At 41.3% G+C, this 16333-nt stretch overlaps 1 protein-coding gene across 1 annotated transcript; it reads right to left on the bottom strand.

The window, feature by feature from the left end:
* Window positions 1-46: 46 nt before the first annotated feature.
* Window positions 47-15441, bottom strand: kansl3 (KAT8 regulatory NSL complex subunit 3). Its single transcript, XM_030737285.1, is given in 22 exon segments — window positions 47-889; window positions 2585-2706; window positions 3601-3778; window positions 4285-4391; window positions 4817-4944; window positions 5165-5252; window positions 6385-6564; window positions 6831-6908; window positions 7279-7435; window positions 7787-7975; window positions 8082-8145; window positions 10414-10571; window positions 10731-10805; window positions 10911-10982; window positions 11684-11782; window positions 11888-12004; window positions 12101-12111; window positions 12114-12228; window positions 13310-13496; window positions 14768-14857; window positions 14941-15112; window positions 15212-15441. Coding segments are annotated over 20 exon segments (2139 nt in total). The 5' UTR covers window positions 14776-14857; window positions 14941-15112; window positions 15212-15441; the 3' UTR covers window positions 47-883.
* Between the last annotated feature and the right edge of the window lie 892 nt (window positions 15442-16333).

Below are 16333 nucleotides of genomic sequence, written 5' to 3'. Positions count from 1 at the left end.
TTTACATTAGTTAAGTAAACCACAACCAGCCCCTTCAGGTAAATATGTTTATTTCAAACAAAAGCTCAGTTTGCAGTGAAGTCATGACATGGTGCAGATTGGGAAATCCCCCCCCTCCAGTGTTCGAGGCTATAGAACAGGTTATGAAGCAAACAAGTGCAAAAAAAGCTTGTCAGTGTTCATGTTTTGGAGTTTCATAAGTGCACATTTTTCCTGAAAAGCATTGCAACTGATGTTCCCTTTCAACAATCACATGACATCAAGTTACAATTTGGTGAAGCTTCAGAGGGAAATAAAACTGCTACATAAAAAGAATTATGACACTCTCTCATTATATGGATAACTGTTATGAATAACATGAGTCATCTGACCAATATGGAGCTATTTAGGTATAACGATTAAAGAACTTAGTATACTCTGAGAAAACACAATGGATCTCTGACATTTACTTTGCTGAGATGTATAGCAGGTTTCTGGTCAGCGTGAACAGTCGCACCACTGACTTTATATAGGCTTTACCTGGACTGCTCCAACACAGTCCAGGCAGTTTGCAGTTTACTCTCAGCATATAATTTCCTCCCTAGAACATGTGATCATGCTGTCAGTTTAAAATCAAAGGTGTAATAAAGGAGTGCAGGCTGTAGCATGATGACAACCACCGAAGTTAGCAGAGCCTGTTCTATCCAGCACAGGCTCAGACTCCGCCACAGCTGACAGCGACTGCCTGGCCTTTTCCCACCATCTCCACGGCAGGGGGGGTGTCTCTGTGAGGCATGGTCTTCTACACATTGTGGGGTGGTGTGTTCATCACTACAGGGAGGGTGCAATCTCATCAGCAGGCTGTGGCTCCTAAGGTACTTTTGCCCACAGTGAGTCGATATTTTCACTGCTGTAAAAGGGCACAGTGAAATTAATTAACTCACAGTTCATTCAATGTTTATATTAAATTCTTCAGGGCAATGACACGTTTGACATTTACTTTAAAATCTGCTCGGAATCCTCTGATATAATGTTGGGATATTTTCAGCTATATCCAATTTCAGAAGTGGAGCACACTTTGGTACATGGGCTAATAACAATTATCAGAGAAATACGAGGCCTGGCAGGATTTTATGTTCATTTTTATAGTACTATGCAAAAGTCTCAAGCCCCTCCTCAAGTCTTTGTATTTTTCTAGGAAAATGGGAAATAGATGCAGCAAATTAATTTATCAAAATGTGCAAAAAGAGAGCTTGTACAATTCTAACAAGCTTGAAAGTCAATTGTTTGTATGAGCACCTTTATTCATAAGGCTGCCTTCTTGTCGTTTCTTTCAATAGTCTTCAGGAATAGTTCTCCAGGCTTCTTGAAGGACGGTGTTCCATTGTGTGTTCTTTTTAATCCAGCTTTGCTATTACTTCATTGGCAGTGTGTTTGGGATCATTGCCATGCTAATCACACCCTTTCCAGATGGACACCACTGGCTGAAATGCAGCCCCCAAACCATGGCAGAGCCTCCACCGTGTTTTAAAGATGGCTGCAGACATTCACTGTTGGACCTCTTTTCTGACCTCCTCTACACGTTCATGACAGTTTGAACCAAAAAAAAAAATTCAAATTCCAATTCATCACTCCATAAGGCCTGTTGCCACTGATTTTCAGTCCAGTTATTGTATAATTTGGCATCTCAGCCATCTCAGTTGGATGGGGGGTTATGGTGTGGGGTTGCTTTTCAGAAGTTGGGCTCAATCCCTTAGTTCCAGTGAAAGAAACTCTTAATGCTTCAGCATAACAAGATATTTTGGACAATTTCATGCTCCCAACTTTGTCTGTTACATGCAGACACAACACTGGTTCTTCCCTTGAGTTAGGTGCCTTTTCTAATACTTGAATGATTCATAGGTCATTGGCTTAACAAACAAAAAATTATTCCTCTGAAAATGGTCAGGTAAAAGGAATGGACTGAAAATGAGTGAAATAGCAGCCAATGTCCAAAGAGAAACTTTGAAAGACCTTCAGAAAGCCTGGAGCCCTGTTGTGCAAGACCACTTTTAAAATTATGAGAAAATAAATTAAAAGTATTAAGAAATAAGACTTTTTTGTACAGTGTTTTTAATATTTAGTATTCACCTATTTCCTCAAATGCTGTTAAGTGTAAAATTTTCTTTATTAAAAGGAAAAGCCGCAGCTGACACTTGCACTTCAGTCTCTCATTTTTAACAAATGTTTCAGTGTTTCTCTGTTAATGCACCTTCAATCCTCAGTTTATGCATCACATATATGAGGCTACAAGATACTGTGAACAACTGGGTCAAAGGTCATGCGATAGAGCTGGCAATTATTTGCTAAAGTAAGCAACTGCAAAATTCATTTAAGTAATATCAGGCATTGGGGTGCCATGTCATTGACAGCAAATACAAGCTAGTAAAATGAAAAATTTAAATGAGTTGTATGGACAACATTCACAGTGACAACAGAAATGGCTAACCTTGTGTGAGTCAGGCAGAAGCAAACACAGGTAACCATATTAAAGATAACAGAGAGGGGGGAAAAAAAAAAAGCTCCAAGTTAAATGTGCCTTATTAGGTGCTGAAATGAGACACACCTTGGGCTCATGGGTATGAGTTGATGTCACAACTTCACCACCAGCTTGGCTGACAGATCCCACTCTACTCGGCTGTGCTCCTCGAAGGGTCACCGTTATAGAAGTGGGGGCTTTCTGCCCTCCTGACAACACACACACAATAATGTTCAGAAATATGCTTGACATAATTAGCCTCCAAATACACTAAATTAGACCCGCATACTTTGCTGCTAATGTGTTATGATGCAAGTCATCTGAAGGGTTGTCACATTTTTTGGTTTTTAGCAAGTTCATGTATGATATTAGATGACTTTGAGGTAAAAGCAAATTTAGAGGTTCAGGTAGGTGAAAGGAGTGAAAAAGCCAACCGATTTACACTCAAAATAGAAACAAAACAACAACAATGAAAAACACAAGTTTGATTCCAGTCTTTATTATAACAGGAACAGCTTGGGTAATGCCAGGTGCCAGTGTTCTTGCTTTTCAACACAACTCTCTAAGAGGTCAGCATTAATGAATAACTGGAAGCAGGTGATTTAATGGAAGGGTTTACAAAATACGCAAACAAAATGAACAAACATGAAATGACAGCTTGAACAAACAAAGCTGACACAAAGCAGTTTGGACTAAAACAGGCATCTTATTAAATTTGCTCAACCCTTTTAACATTGATTTTTAACCTAATTCCCAATTATTCAGGATCAAACTGTTTCACACCTTTGTGTCCAGCGCGAGGATGGAAACTCAAAATTGTGACTTTCCATTCCCCACATGGCTCTCTGTGAACATGAAAACATGTACGCCACTGATCTGCCTTTGGCTGCAGTATACTGTATGCATTGCTGCACATTCCTCTGCAAACCCTACAACAGTTAGTTTGCCTGGAATGAGCCTCTCTCTCTGCAAGTGTCAGAGTTGTCCTCTAGATTCCTCTACTCCCAGCCTACAGACCTCCTGAACTACTGTTTCCAAAACAAAGGATGAATGAACTCTGGGCATTCAACGTGGCCGGCGTGTCTTGGCAGCTCGAGACATACCAGTGGTCTGGTTGGTGATGTGTGCCAAGCCAGGCAAGCTGCTAGCAAGCTTGGCCAGCCCACCATTGGTGAGCAGCTGATGGATGGCGGTGGTTTTAGCTACTCCTCCTGTGGTGACCACAGGCACTGCCCGGAGCAGAGTACTGCTGCTGGTACCGACAGAGCTCAGGACTGGACCCTGTGGATTGGCACAAACCGCATGAGGGTGGAAGAGGAGAAGGGAAAAATAAGTCAAGGTTTCATCATAAATGTGCATAAAGAACAGACTGAGGACAAATTTTGTCATCCTTTATTCCACCAGTGTACTTTTTTAAAATGCAGGTTGGTAGTGCCAAAGCCTATTAGACATGACAACATCTATTAACAAAAAGTGGTAAGAAATAAATGAACATTTCTATTAAAAGGTTTGTTTTTGCTACAGTTATGCTTTACGTACCTAAACCAAAGGGCTACTGGAAGCTCTGTGAGATCCATCTGTGTGTTCAGTTTTTTATCATTTAGGCAACTAACTACAAATGGTGTATACTCAAAAAAAATGATACTGCCACATAATTATACACTGTTTTTAATACTCTGGTTATCAGTATAGTCTACATAATTTATATTGAATGAATAGTTCAAAATGGCAAACTCTTCATTGTGGTCCTTTAAATTTTGTCTAATAACCTTTTCATCAAGTGTTACCTGGGTGCTGCCTGCGTTAGCTGCTGTTGAGGGCACGTTAGGAGCTTTGGTGACGATCTCCTGAAGACTGAAACTTAGACCTTGTAGAAGACTGCTGGCGGAAGGCGCTGCGCACACACACACACACACACACACACACACACACACACACACACACACACACACACACACACACACACACACAGACACACAGACACACAAATCAGTGAAACTGAAATTTGGGTGAAATCAATCTCAGCAAAACAGAATTTATATCCCAGAGGCCCAAACTAATTAAATGCACACATACACAAACATAATGCATGACAGCAGGGGCAAGGTTTGGGTCAGTGACTGACAGCAATGGCGCAAGAGGTGATCAATGATGACATTTGCTAAAGCATGTTGGCCAGATTCTCAATTCAGTGATCAAAGTGAATCCCACTCAATAAAACCACCAGAACTGCACTTGTGTTTTGATGCTGCTATGCTGAGATCACCTGCACAGTTAAGAGCGCAAACAAGCGTGCAAGGCAGGACAAGATGAAGATACCTTGGGCAGTAGCTGGAGCTTGCACCTGGGCTGGTGTGGAGGGCCCTGACACCATGCAAGGCTGCACGCTGTTGAATGAGCTGGAGCCTGGGGACAGGGCACCAGACACCTCTGAGAGACTACCAGACCTGCAGTGACACACATAACCACCAATCTACTCAGGAGCTACCCCAGGAAGTGCTGTTCGGCCATCACTCAGCTCCCAAACTCCGAGTACACCACTCATCAACCCCTCTGGACCAGACACTCCAATAGGGTGGGAGTGGACGTGGGTGTAGGCATGGTTAGGGTTTTAAGCTTTCTAAACTCAGTGTGTAGGTGTGTGTGTTGCAGGGCCGGCTTGCTTACCGCTGGCCTGTAAGAAGTCCAGAGAGCTCCTTGGCACCAGCCACAGTCTGTCCCACTGTCACAGTTAAGGGCTTCCCAGAGACACCCACTGCAAGAAAAGAGGAGAATATGAGGGACAGTCAGTTATTTAGTTTTGGAAAAAAAAAAAATTTAGAAAAGGGGTGAGTGAACCTCAAAACAGCTATCCGATCATTCGTGACAGGGACAATATTTTGCTAAGCTTTTTATTCCTAAGAAAAGTCCTAGTTTCACTTTAGCAATAATGCATAACAAACATCTCATCTCGTTTCATCTGCACACTTGAATGAACTCGACCTGCTCAAAGCATCTGTCTGCCCACAGTGATTTTATCAATGCATAAAAGAATTGCATCTGTTTATTCTGATCACCCCAAACAAACAAAAAAAAAGCCCAGACAAGTTCTTTCAAAGAACCATCTGAAGTTTGCACGAATGATGTGAGAGGCAAATCACATTATAGTAGCCGACTGCAGGAATATATGGATGACTGACTGAATCAGTCACTGGTTTGGGCTTTTTTTGGGAGGCGTTCATTGTAATTTTATTTTGCAAATTTAATGGTCTGCCTTACTGAGAAATCAACTATGTAAATAATTAACCTGTCTAGTACAATTCAAAGCAGTTGTTGAACTGATATCCATCTATCCCATGGCACCAACTAAGTAACAGTAAAGATATCTTGACTGGGTTAGCGTCCGATTAACTAAATTAACACATCATATTCAAGACCTAGATCAAAGGCTTAATAAGTAATTGTGGTCGCTGATCATTTAACAGTGAATGTCCCCCCCCCCCCCCCTAGATGCTGCCAGTGGAGTTGTCCATCAGATTGCTACATCTATGCCTTCTGGGTTGCTGGTTTTATCTGGTTTAAGCTAAAACAATTCAAAGCTGGATTATTGGGTTGTGAATTATTTTTATAAGATGAATTCTTACACAGTTACATTCACTCAAAGTGGCATGTTGAGCATGTGGAAGTCCCCGGGCTGAGCTACGGGTGATGTTCATATCATCAGTAGCCAACCCTCATGGTTGCTCAGTCAAAATATAACACTAAGCAAGTGTTAGCATGCTGTCTGTGAACCAGTTTAGGTTTGATTTACTTTGTTTTTTTTTGGTTTCTGGTTACTGATATCCCTATATCAAACCCCTGTTAATTACTTATATATGGGATATTATGAAGGATACCAGGTTTTGTACCTTCGTGTGCAGCAGGACTGAGGGTGGCCCCAGCTGAATCGCTTTGCGAAACAATAGTAACCTTGATCTTTGCTCTTTTGGAGGCTTTGCTTGGTGTGGGACTAGGTGTCTGCCTCCTCTTGCCATGGGACCGCAGTTCATCTCTGTCCAGGCCCTCCATCTGATCAGAGGTCACTGGCACTGCACCACACAGACAAACACACAGACGAGCAACATAAACATTCAGCGAAGTACTGAAGTAACATGAACTCGTGGTATTTTATCCTTAAGTAACCCTACTGATTATTTTAAAGCTTCTGTGAACAAATGTTAACTTCAAAGCTTTACACAGAGGGTTTTAAGGCAGTGCAGTAGTAACAGTCTAAAAAATTAAAGCAGTGGAAACAAAAGAAAGAAGAGTGAAAGGGAAAGAGGAAAGAAAGGAAGGAAGAGGGATAGACACTTACCAAAAATACAAGGAGGAGTGCCAGGAGGAAGATTTTTCCTCACAAGCATGTTTTGTTTCATAAAAGCAGCAAACTGAGCTGGAACGAATTGGAAAAAGAGCCGGAAAGGAAAGTTGTAGGAAGAGAAGAGACAAGAGGATGAGAGGAAAGTATTTCAGTCACGTTCCATCTTGTCCCATCAGATGTCGTGACTTGACAATCCTTTTTTTTTTTTTTTAAAGTTTATTTCTACAATCATTTTCACATCTGGTTAACTTGTAAAGCCTTTGCAAAATTCAGCTGAAGTTGAGATAAATGTTCATTTTAACAAGTTCAAACAAACAAGTGGGGTGAACAGGAGAACTGTGTACACACAGGCACCAAGGATCACAGCGCACGAGTAGGTGAAGGTGCGTATTTACAGAGCCCTTTTCAATGAATTCCAAGTTGAACGAGTTAGTGCACTAACCTTGAGCCTGCTTGTGAGTGAGCACTGTGCCAGAGCGCTGCATGTGTGTCTTGAGCAATTGTGTAGCGGTGATGAGACTGGACTTCTGTGCCGGAGACAGACCAGATGTCTTGGGTTTGGGACTTGATGTGGGACTGCTGCAGACACTAGACAGATCCTAAGGACAGAGTGAACATGAGAACTTGGTGATTCATATGCAGACAGTGCAGCTTTTTACAACCACGAGACATGATGCTTTGATTTGAACATGGATGCAACCAAACAAGATCTGATTTTTAAAACAGGCACCGTTGAATGATAATAGTTATAATACACATACTTCACTGTATAGTGAATCAAACATGCAAAAACAAATTAAAATGTTCTTCAGTTATGGTGGTATTAAGCAAAGAACAATCATGAGATGTGATGAAACTATATTTATTTCATGAGGTAATAAATTAGACATATTTAAAATATTCTCACAGTAAATCAATAACCAGATGCATTTCCTAAGAAGATTTCTAACCTCCGATCCCGACGGTGAGATGGGAACTCTAAGTGCAGGTGAGGATGGCCGTCCCCTCTCCATGTCAAAGGGAAGCTCCCGTCGAGGCCTTTTCTTCTTTTCAGTGTCCATATCCCTCATTTCACCTGAGCCATGACCGTGGCCCTCTGCCCGAGTAAGCACACCTGACAAGAAGTCAGCAATCTCATCCTGATGACCAATGAGGGAAGAACACAAATGCCAATGTCAGGGGATATTCTGTTTTCAAAATATACACTGCAGCAGATGAAAAATGCTTGCAGCTATGAGGGCGCACCTGAATGCAGCGGTCCACCATGGTCTGCGTCAGTCCTTCTGATTTCATCTTTGCTGAATTGATTCTGTGGAGGGATTTAGAGTTAGAAGTGAAAAATATTAACTCTCATACCTGACTACTGAAGTGTCTGGAGAAAAAAAAAAAAAAAAAAAAAAAAACCCAATTCATGGCTAAATTGGACCAGCCTGGTAGCCAATCTTCATTAATTGCACCAGTAAGAGCAGAGTGTGACGGTCCAATTAAGAGCACAGTTTTGCTCAAAATATTGCAATGCACACAACATTATGGGTGACATTCCAGAGTGCAAAAGAGGACAAATTGTTGGTGCACGTCTTGCTGGCGCATCTGTGACCAAGACAGCAAGTCTTTGTGATGTATCAAGAGCTACGGTATCCAGGGTAATGTCCGCATACCACCAAGAAGGACGAACCACATCCAACAGGATTAACTGTGGACGCAAGAGGAAGCTGTCTGAAAGGGATGTTCGGGTGCTAACCCGGATTGTATCCAAAAAACAAAACCACGGCTGCCCAAATCACGGCAGAATTAAATGTGCACCTCAACTCTCCTGTTTCCACCAAAACTGTCCGTCGGGAGCTCCACAGGGTCAATATACACGGCCGGGCTGCTAATAGCCAAACCTTTGGTCACTCGTGCCAATGCCAAACGTCGGTTTCAATGGTGCAAGGAGCGCAAATCTTGGGCTGTGGACAATGTGAAACATGTATTGTTCTCTGATGAGTCCACCTTTACTGTTTTCCCCACATCTGGGAGTTACGGTGTGGAGAAGCCCCAAAGAAGCGTACCACCCAGACTGTTGCATGCCCAGAGTGAAGCATGGGGGTGGATCAGTGATGTTTTGGGCTGCCATATCGTGGCATTCCCTTGGCCCAATACTTGTGCTAGATGGGCGCGTCACTGCCAAGGACTACCGAACCATTCTGGAGGACCATGTGCATCCAATGGTTCAAACATTGTATCCTGAAGGCGGTGCCATGTATCAGGATGACAATGCACCAATACACACAGCAAGACTGGTGAAAGATTGGTTTGATGAACATGAAAGTGAAGCCGAACATCTCCCATGGCCTGCACAGTCACCAGATCTAAATATTATTGAGCCACTTTGGGGTGTTTTGGAGGAGCGAGTCAGGAAACGTTTTCCTCCACCAGAATCATGTCGTGACCTGGCCACTATCCTGCAAGAAGAATGGCTTAAAATCCCTCTGACCACTGTGCAGGACTTGTATATGTCATTCCCAAGACAAATTGATGCTGTATTGGCCGCAAAAGGAGGCCCTACACCATACTAATAAATTATTGTGGTCTAAAACCAGGTGTTTCAGTTTCATTGTCAACCCCTGTATATAGATGATGTCAATATAAATTTCAAGACGAGGCCAGTGCAATATTTGAAGTAAAATCTATTTTATATAATTTAGGTAATATAGTAGTGTGCAAAAGCCACGAGCCACCTTTCATTTCTTTATATTTTTTCAGGAAAATGGGAATTAGGTGCGGGAATTTCTGTATTCATGTGTAGACCTTTATTCTTCAACACAGCCTAAACTCTCTGAGGCAAGATTTCCTTGTTATTTCTTTAAGTAGTCTTCCTTTGTCCTCAACTTATCCAGCTTCCTTAAATTTTATATAGACACACTGCACACCATACAAAGATATACCAGGTTTTCAGCCAACAAATCTTTGGGAATGCAAAATACTATTTTAGGCCCGTCAAAACTGCTCTCTCTGGCAGTATGATTGAAGAATCAAATAAGTGAAAAGCAGCTAATGTCCAAAGAATCATCTTGAAAGACCTTAAGAAAGCCTGGAAAACTATTGCTCAAGATCACTTTAAAAGCAAAATATAAAGAATGGAGGGGTGGTTCAAGACTTTTGCACACAATACTGTCAATTAAAGGTGCATCCAAGCCTTGAATAGAAGAAGTCTGAAAATTATGAAGAAAACGTAAGGTTTATAAACCTACTGAAAATGTAAATTTTATTCAGCTTAAACCTTCTCATGGTCTCCATGAGCCATGAAGTCCCCGAGCGACTCTGTCTCTGACTGGATGGTGGTTTTGCACAGTCAGGATTCAGTTATATTATTAAAGTTAAGACAAGAAATTGGGCCAGTCAGAGGCAGATTTGGGGCAAATCTCAGCACAATACGGATGGTACACAGATCGCCCATGAAGCAAATAACCTTCCAATCTTTACTTGCATTAACAAGGAATCTACCTGCATTTGGAACTTGATGAATGTTAACTTTGGACCCTGCTACAAAGCATAAAATAATCATGTTTTTGTGGTATTTAAGGCTGTGACTGACCTGAGATTGTCGTCTGCGCCTCCAACCACCACCATGCTGTTGTCTGCCCTCAGCTTCTCCCTGAACTCCTCCATTCCTTCTGTGCTACACTGGAGAGCATTCTGGCCAACCACAAACAACACTGGGGTTTTCATGTCCAGCAGCGGGTCATCCACATCCTGCAAACCATTAATACATGAACAACTGCCACAAACACTGACTAAAAGTTCAGTTTTTCAGTTACTTTTAGAAAAAAAATGCAATAATATTAACAGTAAAGTTAAATATTCACAAAGAGGAAAATGAATATTGAAGCTGGATAATGCTTTAGATCATACCCCTCGTGGTCCGTTGACTGTTAGCAGAGGAAAGCCAAGACACACTACAGCTGTCAGATACTCCATAAGGGATACCTAAAGTTAAAATGGATTATTAGAATGTAATATATTGTACACCTTTGACTTTTATTAATTCATCACATTAAATCACTATGATAAATAGATGATATAAAGTCTTACGTGGCAAGCAATAAGAGCCCCAGCGTTCCAGCCAACCAGGATAATGGGTTTGTGGGGGAAGTGACTGTGAACCTGGTGGTCACATTTATACAACACACAATGAATGCAGATGCAGACATGCACAAAAAAATAAGCACAATGTAGCAGTACTAGTTAAGTCAATGATGTGAATCATTATTTAATAAATGCAATTTCCAATGTGCATATTAAAACAAAATCACCGACATCCAGTTACATGAATTTAACAAAATAAGATCACAATCACAGTGTAGCTACAATCACTAAGGCTACGTTCACACTGCAGCCTGAAGTGACCTAATTCCGATTTTTTGTGAAATCAGATTTTTTTTGCGTGGTCGTTCACATTTCCAAATTTATGCAACTTGGATGTGATCTGTGTGTGAACAGCAGACGAACCTGAAAGTGTCCCGCATGCGTAGTAGAGGACGCGATAACGTCACATGTAGCGAGCGCGCTCAATGTTTGCGGAAGTCACACACGCTTTCCTTCCCGCGTCCGCGTAACGGGACGCAGAATAGTGACGTTTGTCGAGTATCACTTAGGTTGCATTTGAAAAGATCGGATACGTATCGGATTTAGGACCACATATCCAAGTGTCCTGGGTCGCATTTGAAAAAATCTGATCTGTGTTGTTCAGACTGACATGAAAAGATCGGATACAGGTCACATGAGGGTGACAAAAATCGGATTTGTGTCACTTCAGGCTGCAGTGTGAACGTAGCCTAATGCATCAAATAAAACAAACATCTTACCTCCATGACCTTCGCCCTGACAGTACCCAACATGTGCTCTAGGCACTGCGTGATGCCAATATTGGCCCCACTGTTCACATGAGTATGTATTGGGATGACCTAACACAGAAACAGCCGTTTTAGAGACTTTTATGAGACAGAGGAAAAAAATAAAAAATAAAAAAATCTGAAAACACAAAGATTTGATTTCATGGGACATCAGACCTTTCCAAAAAAAGAGAGCTGCGACTGCCAGAATCTCATTCGCCGCGAAGTGGAGAGGGCAGGATTGGTTGGGCTCGATGGTGCAATAAGGATGAGCGGGGATCCAGGAAGCTTGCCCTGAAGGAAAACAGACAGGCATCGGGAATTCACATGTGCAAAAAGTTAAATAAAAATGTTTTCAGTTTAAAACATGAAATACTGGTTCCATTTTACCGGTTTGTTTGAGACAGAACTCCAACAGCTGGGTCCCACGGCCGTTTCAGTAGCAGTGACAGAGCCTCTGCGCTTGGTGCTCCGGTCTTTGCCGATGACAGCAACATTCTGTCGATCAGTGTGGGCAACTAGCCAGACACAGAAAGAGTAATGATAATCAAGAGTCTCAGACCTGAGGGGGGTGTACTACAAAGTGAAATTAATGGCTTAGCAAGCTATGTCAAGCTTAAAAGTCAGAGTTTTCTGTATCATGAAAGTTTCTCTTTAAACCTCGCTAAATCACCGCTCCAAGTTTCAGCCAATTTTTAAACGGAGAGCACCACTTTCGTTCTTTTATTACAGTATGTCTTAAGTGCAGTATCAATAATCTGCTGGGGAAATACAGTACATTCTATATGTGCAAACTGTTAAGCTGCACAATACTAGAACCATTGACTGAACAGTACGTTGTCACGGGAGTGTACATGTATTAATTTGGTGAGGCAGAAAATGCATAAATGTTTTTATACTTTCTTCTAATGTGCCACTAAATATCTTTTACACTGTTGGAATTGCAGCTACTAGAACACATATCAAGAATATGAGTTCAATCAATAAGATGAATTTCACTTTAATCTCATCTCTTTTATCAGGCTGAGAGACATTAACACTTAACAGTTAAATGTTTCCAGTTTAAAGTTTCAAAGCTCTAATGTACAGTCATCACCTTAGAAATAAACAGCAGCACTGAGCTCACACTCAGCAATAAAATAATTACCTTGAATTAAAATGTGTATTTTATGATCTGTGCGTCAAATCACCAGATTAATGATTTCCTGCAGCATTAACCTCTTGTCCTATTTACAAAAGTGTTCCATTTTACTCTATTTTTTTATATTCTTCATAGATTTGTCACCATTTATCATCATCTGATAAAGTCTTTGAAGTCAGCGGCACTCACAGGGATAATTTTGTATGGAAGAAGAGTCACACGATGCATGAAACCCCCCCTTTTCGCACGCGCGCGCACGGGTGTGTGTGTGTGCACACGCACAGAGCGGTGAAAAGACCCTCCCAGCTTAAAAGAGGAAGTCGATAACCACAATGGTGATACCGATTATCTTCAAGAAAGCCTGGCTGGCTTGAACTTTGTTTGTAGTATACCCCTCTGGGACATATCTGACAGAAAATGTACATCAGTTCATACTCTTAATTCAATTACAGACATACCTTGCTTTTGAGAGTCTGCAGCACATCCAGGTAAGCAGCAAGCATGGCTAGGCTTAAAGACTCAATTAGAGTGGTGTGTAACCACTGTGTCAGTTTGGTGTCCCAGTTCACGCTGGCCAGTGCATGCCGCACCTTCCTCGCACACTTGTCCACAGCTATCCTTCGCAAAATTGGCTCATTGAGAAGCCTATGTATGAGAAACAAGATCACACCAGCAACATTTCAGTTATTTTTACTTCTGTAATATATCTGACAAAACTGGCATCTCCACCATCATTCAGCTGGCGAGTCCTAAAATTAGCTGTCATATAGTTAAAAAAAAAAAAAAAAAACTTTTGCTAATCCATCATCACATGCTTTCAGTTGCTTCCATGTGAACCGATGATCCATCAGTAAATCATTTGCCAGTAACTTCCTTCATTTTAATTTATTAGCTTAGTTAAACAAAAGAGCAATAGAGGGTATGCAGAGCAGAGGTATGAACTCAACATAGATCACACACACAGGTAAAATGCCTCCTGCTTGCACACCACTTCAATCCAGACAACTGAAGCCCTAAAAGGACCCCCCCCCCCCCCCCCCCCCCCCCAAAAAAAATGAATGAACGGGAGGATTATGTTAATGAATCTTGAGGCGAATGACTGCAGCAAGTCTGTTCTGCTATTTGAGTCCACCAGAGGTGGCTCCTCTGCAAATTTTTTTGTGATGAACTTCAATGCATTACAGATCTCAGCAGATGGATAAACTTCAGTCCTTTGTGCTTGAACCCCAGAGAGGTTTGTGTCTCAGTTGTTCCCATTAAGCTACATGTGCACAGTTTCAAGACAGACAGCTTCTTTTGTAATATCCAACATTAACTAATTCTCATAGCTTGGCTGCAGCCACATATGTAAAACAGAACAGAAAATGAAATCATGTATTCATAACAAGTGTGTGTGTCATGGAACATGGGAATGCATTCAAATAGTTTCCTCACTCACTGATGCAGACACATAACGTGTGTCAGCTGGCTATATATCTATATATTCGACATACAGAGATATGCAACATTTTCTAGCAAAGTTTTAGTTTGTTTTAATAAAAATAAATAAGTCAAGGACCCAGACCTAATGTAAAGTACACTGCCAATGCCACATGGTTTAACTCAATTCAGCATTACATGTGTCATTTTTCAATTAAATTCTTGAAAGTGTGGGCCCTTCATTTACTTCATCTAATTTAGTACATCCTTTTAAGGAGAAAAAAAAAAAAGTCACCCACCTATCAGACTTTTAAATTCAAACAGGTCACAGCATTTTCAACTGTTAAACCTTTCCCCAGATTCAAACAAATGAGCTGAGTCTCACTCGTGTACTACTATCCTATACATTTTGAATTCAGAATATTCAGAACTTATGTTTCTTGAAAAGATTTGATAAAACATAAATTAAAACAACAAACAATGAAACAAAGACTTACATTTTCATTGGCCAGACGGGCTAGTCTTTCAGCTTGCAGAGCTTAATGACTTTGTTGAACAATTTGTTCTGGGCCAGTGTCCATCCAGTCCTGAAACAGAATTATTTCAAAGCAATTTAAGGCAAGTAGATTACTTTAGGTGATAAAGGTGAACCATTCGAGTGTTTGCTTACTTGTTTATGTGTTCCTCCCAGTCATCAGGGGGGCGGGGGACTCTCAGCAACTGTGCGAGCAAACAGGACATGTCGCTCACACTCCTTCATCACACTAAGAGCTTTGTGGTTATCATATAAAGGAACAGGTGTTGGGGTCACCGTTTCCACATCTATTAGAGAATCTGAATCTCTGCAGACAAAGAAAAGCATACCGAGTCACTGCTCATCAGAGGATTCATTTTACTAACATTAAGGAGGAGGAGGAGCCTAGTAGGAGCAATTAACTCACGACACAGGTTCAGGCTGGCGACGAGGGGTCACAAACAGCGTCCTTGTGGGTCGAGCGCTGCTGGCATCTGGTGGGCATTCCCATGGTTGGCATAGCTGTGGTCCAGAAATACTAAATCTAACTCTCTTTCATGAGCTGACAGCTGGAACAGCAAGGATGTGCCCATCTTTCGAGCTGAGATCTGGAAGTCTTTATCTCCACCACGATGCATCCTTTTCCTGGGCCCCAAAGGGCCCTGGGAAGACCTCAACAACTGGTGCTGATTCTGGCCAAACTTGGGGAAGAAGGGTTGATTTTTTTTTTTAGTATTTTATTTGAGATTCGCCAAGAATATTGGTACATTTGTTTGCCAACAAGTCACTTGATCCTAAATTGGACTGCTGGTTTACACAAATATCAGTTGTGAAACACGCACACACACAAACATGAGAACAAAATAAATGTGGGTATGTGTGCGAAGCTCTGGATAATTTTTAATAGCAAACTTTGAGACAGGGCAATATCCTCAGTCAGATTCTTTAAGGCCCCTTAAGCACTGATATATATCAGAAAGTCAGCAGAATAGTTGCACTATCAATCAACTCTCTGGGAGTGAGAAACTTCAAGCAAGGATCTGCACTTATGCAACTTTCTACATTTCATGCACACTGGAGCTGCGTTGATCTCCCAGGGCTACAGTCTGTGGCGCTTTCCAAATTGTATGTGGTATAAAAAAATAATAAAAAAGTAAAACAACAACAGCACACAACTGAATAAAAACAATCCCAAAACAAAAATAACTCCCACTATCAAAGAAAAAAGTACATTAAGCGATAACAAAGCAGTTTGAGTGCTGCTTCGCTTTCAGACTGTGTTTAAACACGCAGCTGCTGTATACTCTGTAAGCGCCACCCATAGCTACTGCCATGTACTCGACACTGTTTTACCCTTAAAAAATATTAGCTGCGTGTAGTGTCTAATCAAAACACTAACACACGGATTAAATGTAGTACGTATAATATTTATCGCTATATATCCTTAATTCATCTCGACTGAAGGCTGTGTAATGGCCTAGCCATGCTCAATTATCCTAGCAAGCTAAAGGCTAACCAAAGGAGTTCTCGCTCCTTACCTCTGCCTTGA

Source organism: Archocentrus centrarchus, chromosome 9, assembly GCF_007364275.1.
Source record: "Archocentrus centrarchus isolate MPI-CPG fArcCen1 chromosome 9, fArcCen1, whole genome shotgun sequence".
Lineage (NCBI taxonomy): Eukaryota > Metazoa > Chordata > Actinopteri > Cichliformes > Cichlidae > Archocentrus > Archocentrus centrarchus.
This window is presented reverse-complemented; position numbering and strand designations above follow the sequence as displayed.